The sequence below is a fragment of the Atta cephalotes genome (genome assembly GCF_000143395.1).
Source record: "Atta cephalotes unplaced genomic scaffold scaffold00159, whole genome shotgun sequence".
Classification (NCBI taxonomy): domain Eukaryota; kingdom Metazoa; phylum Arthropoda; class Insecta; order Hymenoptera; family Formicidae; genus Atta; species Atta cephalotes.
Window position 1 is genome coordinate 1 of NW_012130223.1, and position 7833 is coordinate 7833.

General features: G+C 29.9%; 1 protein-coding gene across 1 annotated transcript; it reads left to right on the top strand.

The window, feature by feature from the left end:
* Nucleotides 1–4892: 4892 nt before the first annotated feature.
* LOC105625160 (protein argonaute-1) lies at nucleotides 4893–7715 on the top strand (the record flags this gene model as incomplete). The annotated part of the gene is made up of 7 exons (XM_012206501.1): nucleotides 4893–4950; nucleotides 5039–5319; nucleotides 5412–5718; nucleotides 5791–6013; nucleotides 6156–6303; nucleotides 6382–6664; nucleotides 7371–7715. Coding segments are annotated over exons 1-7 (1645 nt in total), but the record flags the coding sequence as incomplete, so codon positions are not given.
* Nucleotides 7716–7833: the final 118 nt, after the last annotated feature.

The window sequence follows — 7833 nt, forward strand, 5'->3', positions numbered from 1 at the left end:
GAGAGAGAGAGAGAGAGAGAAAGAGGGAGGAAGGAGGAGGAGGGGGGGAGAGATGACGGATGACGATACAATGACGACATGCTGGACAACGATGATGTCGAGCGATGACGACTATAACGACGATATTGGATGACGATGTTATGTTTTCAAAAATTTACAAAAAATAGTGAAATCCATAAAACAAACCTCTTTAAAAAAGAAAAAATATGCATCAAGTGTATAAAAAAGATATCGAATATTACATTCCTTTTCATAAAAAAATGGATACACAAAATAAATAACAATTAGTCAAATATTTCATAACCCAAGACACATAAAATATATTGAAAGTAACTAAAATGGTCAACTGAATTGTAGTGAAGAAAAAACTTGATATGCTCGAGTCACGAGTTAATTAAACTTCTGTGAATATATATATTATCTCAACACAGTATTTACATTAATACATAGTATTTATAAATTAAAATATAAAAATAACAGACATTTGTGTATAAATATATATGTATATTTATATAGTTACTTAGTTTGTGGGATATGAAAATATACTTTATATAAAAGTATTTTTATATAAAATACTTTATATAAAAACTCTAAATATACTCTATATATACTAAAAATACTTTAAATATACTAAAAATATACTAAATATACTAAATATATTAAAAATATATTATACTAAAAATATACTCTGTATGTCTCTATTTTTTTAACATTTTATAAAAGAAATTTTATAAAGCTATTAACAAATAAAGAGATACTAAGATAATTAATAAATAAATTTTTTTAGTAATATTCACAATAATCCGCTCTGTAATTTTATCTTTTTTAAAATATTTTTAACATTTTATACATACTTTAGTTTTCAATTAAGCTATGAACTAAAATTCTGCTAAAGTAAACTTTATCTAAAATTAAATATAGAGTACAAAGTTTCATAACCTGAATATATGAAAAATATTGCGTTTTCAGAAAATTCTAATCCTTTTCAGTTCTCCGTTTAATACGTTTATTTCATTTTATGGTAGAATTCTTTGAGCTAGCTACAACTTTGTTTACTTTTGGTTGTAGCTATCATTTCGTATATTATATTTAAGTAAAATGAAATAAAAACTTTAAGATAATTTTTTCAGAAAAAGGTATGTATTCATGTGTCTTTTTCTCTTCGTAATGCATTAATAATTAAAAATATTACTACATTATTTATTAAAATTAATAATTGTTAAATATTAATTATTGAAATAAAATTTTCGGATGTCGATTGATTCAATGGTATCCTCCGGATGTAAGCGGCGTGTAATCCGAACCTTTATATGAAGAATTCTAGGATTGAGTTAGCGTATATACGTGGGAACACAAGCCCGAGGCCTCGGGGTTGTTTTCCTTGGAGGCGTGCTCGCCGATCGCCTATCACATAGGGTAAGTTTTTGGAGTGTTACACTGAAAGAGAGAGGTGGTGTTCACTTCTACGGCGCCACGTGACTCTTGCGGGACAGAGTTCTCCTGTTTGTCGAGAACATAATCACATACATCTCTCTTTCTCTTCACAATGTTTTGTTAGTTCCCTTTCGTTGTTGCCACTGGGAGTTTACGCGATCGGAGATTAAGTGGCTCATGATGGGAACTAAATGGTGTTTAGGCCGCGTTTATGTAACCTTACGATTATGTCACCGGCACACGGCATTAGGATTGCGTGGACTCGAAAGGACATGAGTTTAAATGTTACACATGTTTTTCGCCGCTCGTTTAATCTGGAAACTATTTTATAGATATGAACTGGGTTTTCTGACATAAGTTACAGATATTCCGATTTTTGAGAAACAAAATTTTAAGACTATGGAAAAAATAGCTTGGATGGAAAAATAATTTACGATAAATATATGATAAATAGGAAAATTATGATGAAAATTATTATCTCAACATTAATATTATTACAAATTTAGATATGTAAAAATGTATAATTACTAGAAAATCATATTCATTATTTTTATTCTAATTTGATATAATATTTTATCATATTAGTTATTATTTATTATTTCAAAATTCTGACTTGAAATTAAATTTGATTAATCTACCTCCTGAATAAAATTTTGATTGATTAATTAATATAGATTGATTTGAAAATATTATATTAGACTTTGATAGATAATATATTACATTATAATAACAATAATTATATTAGGACTTTCGAATTTTAAACAATACAAAAAGATAAATATAGTAGGCTAATGAGAGTCAGCAGCGATAAACAGCGCAATTATTTAGTGAACAATCAATAATCAGATATTGAATTGATGTCTTCTTTATTTTGAACGTTTCGGATCTCTTTGGAGTCCTCAGCAAGAATGATACAAATAATAATTAGCTCACATGTCCATAATGCTTAAGTCACAAAATGCTTACGTCGATTTTTAAAGATACTAACATAAAATTAGCGATAACAAATTAAATAGATTCATAAAAGTACGCTCTCCCAAAATTTGATAATAAAAATGTAGTCTATAAGATTTGTTGTAAAGATTGCGATGTATCTTATGTGAGACAAACATGCAGGAAACTTTTCAGCAGAACATCGTAGACATATAAATTGGAACACTGACACTCTGTAATTACTGAACATCGTATTGAATTTTCACATTACTTCGATTGGGAGAATTTTCCAAATTTTAGACAAGGAAAAATTTTTGAAAAGATTGATTTCGGAAATGGCATTCATATACGCGAAAGAATTATCTCAGTTTACCTTCAGATTCACAGAAGGTCTGCATCACACCTATATAGCGATGCTTGAAAATTTCTTCTGATTTACATTAGTAATCTTTTTAGATTTATAGTTCATTAATTTAATGACGAAAGTTTTATTAGTTGACGAAAATGTAACAATTTTAATGAAATATGTTTTATATTGAATTTTTTCTTTTTTTCTTTTTATTATGTAATGTTTTATTTTACAATTTTAATAATTTTGACAGTTTTTAATTCTTATATAATAATTTATTGCAGTTCTTATCAGTTTGACTTAAGAATAATATACATGTGTTTTGTTCTTTATATTTGCAAATTTGCCTTAATGTTTACTGTGTGATCTCTTACTTCGAGAATAGTTCATATCTGAGTGACACGTCGTTGTACGCGGACGTATGGCCTAAAAATGTGTGATATTTATATTTGATTTAACAATTCTTTTTAAGTTTTAATATCAACAAAACTTCAGCAATCCTTCATGTTCCGTAATGGTAAGTATTTAAATTATTTCACGCATATTTCACTCTAATAAGATTTGTTTTTTTTAAATGTCAGATTAACAATGCTGCATCTTTGTCAATTTGCGAATAACTTAAACATTATGGATATGTAAGTTAATTGTACTTGTATCATTCTTACTGAGAAGGAACTCCAAAGAGAGTTGACATCAAAACATTCAAAGCAAAGAAGACATCAATCCAATCTAATTATTGATTGTTCACTAAATAAATTGCGCATTTATCGTTGCTGACTCTCATTAGCCTATTACATTTTTCTTTTTGTATTGTTTATATTATATTATATTTAAGAAGAAATTTTAGATATCAACCTTGATATCATCCTAGATTTTGCTTATCTTTACTACAAAAGTTCAAAAGATAAAACTTCTACTTCAATGTTTTCCTGTGTATAGCCACAAGAAGCGAAAACTTTTCAAAAGGAAAATCCTTGCTAACTCTTAAATTATCCCTCCGAGAGAAAATCCTCTTATCGCGCAGTACAAAGAAATTTCATCACCTTTCGTATATTTTCTTTACTTTTTACAAATTGATGTCGAATACGCTTATTACATGAAATTCGTGGAAAAGAAAGAAAATGTGACAAAGAATCAACAAATTACTTTTGCGCGTTTCTTAATTCAATAGTAGCAAAATATTAACTGCTAGTGTGTTGATTGCGTGAAGTTCGATTCAAAGCTGCGCGAAACGAGACATTAAAATTGTGATACTGCGGTTTAATAGTCAATAAATGTGATTTCACAATGCATGCATGCACAGACAATCGAGAAACAAAGAAGTAGAGTTTAAATGCATGAATACTTTCACATAGATTTATTCCGTTTAAGATATGCTGCGATTAACAGTGTTAGTTTTATCAGTACTTTTTGAGAATTCTTATCAGGTGACTTCAAATCAATGAAATGAAAAAACAGGTGAAATCAAATCAACGAATGAAATTTTAGATTTTTAAATTGATAATATTTAAATAATTGTATATAATATATTCATATACAAAAAGAGATAAAGCAGAAAACTAGGAGTTATACAAAAATGTTCAAGTCATTGTATATACATATACATATATATATATATATATACACACACACACACACACACACACACACACACACACACACACACACACACACACACATATATATATATATATATAAATATGTATATATATATATAATATTGTTGAAAGTATCTTGTTAATTATCTTGTTAAATATATCAGAGATGTTTTGCTGCATTTTGTTATAATCACTGACGTAAAAAAGAAATGGAAGATACTGTAATCTATTAACTGACTTAAAATTTCTTCTTAAGCGTTAATACTCACAACTCATTGAATAATTGCTTAATACAATACTTTATAAACAATAAACAAAATTGCAGATAAAAATTGATTGCTATATATTCTGGTAATAATTAAAGACACATAATGTAGGAACATAAATAGAAATAAAAATGAAAAGTGCAATATGCAATATTTTTTCCAATTCAATAAATAAAATATATAAAACTGATACTTATTTTTTTAATTGATACTTATGTCATTTTCTCAGCCCCCCCACCTGGACCCTCAACTAGTGGCGGTTCTGTTGGGACAGCAGGAGTAGCGGCGAGTAGTGTCGCGGCTCCTAGCAATATGGGGCTTGTTCCCGCACAGCAGGCACACACTCCTCCTCAACCTACAGAACTGCCAAGTATGTATATCTAATTCTAATTCTGATATTATAAATAAAAAATTGATGAAAAGTTAGTTTTCTGCAATTAAATAATATTCTTTTACAGTGTTTACGTGCCCTCGAAGACCAAACATAGGACGAGAAGGTAGACCGATCGGTTTGAGAGCTAATCATTTTCAAATTAGTATGCCACGTGGCTATGTACATCACTATGACATTAGCATACAACCTGATAAATGTCCTCGGAAAGTTAATAGGGAAATTGTAGAAACAATGGTTCATGCATATACTAAAATATTTCAATCTCGTAAACCTGTATTTGATGGCAGAAATAACTTGTACACAAGGGACCCTTTGCCTATCGGGCATGATAAAGTAGAATTAGAGGTAAATTACTATCTTTTAAAGTCTAAAGTTATTATCTTTTAAAAATCCAAATGTTCTATGATTTATAATTGCATTTATAATTGTTTTTGTAGGTCACACTGCCTGGTGAAGGAAAAGACAGAGTTTTCCGAGTAGTCATAAAGTGGTTGGCACAGGTTTCGCTATTTGCTTTAGAAGAGGCTTTAGAAGGACGAACTAGACAAATTCCATATGACGCTGTTCTTGCTTTAGATGTTGTAATGAGGCATTTACCATCTATGACATACACTCCAGTAGGTAGATCGTTCTTTAGTACGCCAGAAGGATATTACCATCCATTAGGTGGAGGCAGGGAAGTATGGTTTGGATTCCATCAATCGGTGAGACCATCGCAATGGAAAATGATGTTAAATATCGACGGTAAGCGAAAGAAAGATTACTGATTTATTAGGTTATTATGACTTTATTGAACTACTTTCATTTGTATTCTAGTCTCTGCCACTGCCTTTTACAAAGCGCAGCCAGTTATAGAATTTATGTGCGAAGTGTTGGATATTCGAGATATCAATGAACAGAGAAAACCGCTCACGGATTCTCAGAGAGTGAAATTTACCAAAGAAATCAAGGGTCTCAAGATTGAAATAACTCACTGCGGAGCTATGAAGCGAAAATATCGAGTGTGCAATGTTACACGTAAACCAGCTCAAATGCAATCGTAAGTATATTATAATTAAATTAATATTACTAAATGTGAAATATAAAAAAATATGTCAATTATACACATGTTATACATATGTTAATTATACACTATAGCTAACTATAGCTAACGCTTATAATATAATTTAATTTAATTACAGATTTCCATTGCAACTGGAAAATGGACAAACAGTTGAGTGTACAGTTGCCAAATACTTCTTAGATAAGTACAAAATGAAATTGCGCCACCCACATCTTCCTTGCCTGCAAGTCGGCCAAGAACATAAACACACATATTTGCCGCTTGAGGTACGCAACAATATTTTATTTACAGTGTATTGCATTCTATTGAAGAATAAAATATAATTTAATTTTACTTGATATTAGGTTTGCAATATTGTCGCCGGACAACGCTGCATTAAAAAGTTAACTGATATGCAGACTTCGACTATGATCAAAGCGACAGCGCGTTCCGCACCAGATCGTGAACGGGAAATTAATAATCTAGTTAGAAGGGCTGACTTTAACAATGATTCTTATGTACAAGAATTTGGATTGACTATATCGAACAGTATGATGGAAGTCAGGGGTCGTGTACTACCTCCGCCCAAACTGCAGTATGGAGGGCGCGTAAGTTCCCTCAGTGGACAGGTGAGAAACTTCCAACTAAATCAGTCAGGTCTAGCCGAATCACACATTTGCAGAGGCTAATAAGTTTGATTATTTTTAGCAGGCATAAATTTTTATAGCGTCAAATGTTTGATTATTAAATTATCATAGTTCTTAGATTCTTTATATGTAATCTACAAGCTGAAGCTTTTTTTAGCTGAGAAGGCTATAAAATACATTTATACAAGTTTTTATTTTTATTTTGTTTTGCGTATAATAGTGTTTACGATACTATTTTGTAAATTAATTTATATTGCGATGATAATATTTTTAACATATGTTTGTATTTAGTTAAGATTACATTTGATATATCTCTACACAGTAGCCAAAAGTTGTCAAATGAATGCATGGGTTCTAAACCTGATTGATTTGATATCTGGGCTGTTAGTGTAACGAATATTCAAACTGTTATTGTGATAAATTGTAAATGATAAAATGTAACGGGTATCGTTTTTGTATATTGTAGACGTAGCTTACGGTTTACAAATGTAACTAATGTTACATTTGCAGTCCGATATCACGTGCGAAAATCTGATGCTATCAGTATTTGTTCCATGCTAACAGAACAATTCTATTTGTTTATTTTTGCTATATAATATAATTAAATTGTATTAAACAAAATTAATGAGACATGTTTGCATATGGAAACACTGATACATCTACTGCAATATAATTTTATATTATTTAAACATATTGTGTTTAAACACTTAATAATTTATATCTTTTTCTAAAGACAAAGCAGCAGGCGATGCCTAATCAAGGTGTATGGGATATGCGTGGCAAACAGTTCTTCACTGGAGTGGAGATAAGAGTGTGGGCGATCGCTTGTTTTGCACCTCAAAGAACAGTACGCGAAGATGCGTTACGTTCATTCACAACACAACTACAGAAAATTAGTAATGATGCTGGTATGCCCATCATCGGACAACCATGTTTTTGTAAATATGCTACTGGACCAGATCAAGTTGAACCCATGTTTCGATACTTGAAATCGACTTTCTCGCAGCTGCAATTAGTTTGTGTTGTATTACCAGGCAAAACTCCTGTATATGGTAATTGTATATGCTGTATATAAATATATATATAAATGTATGTATATATATATATATATATATATATATATATGTCTATATATATATATATATATATATATTATATATATATATATAT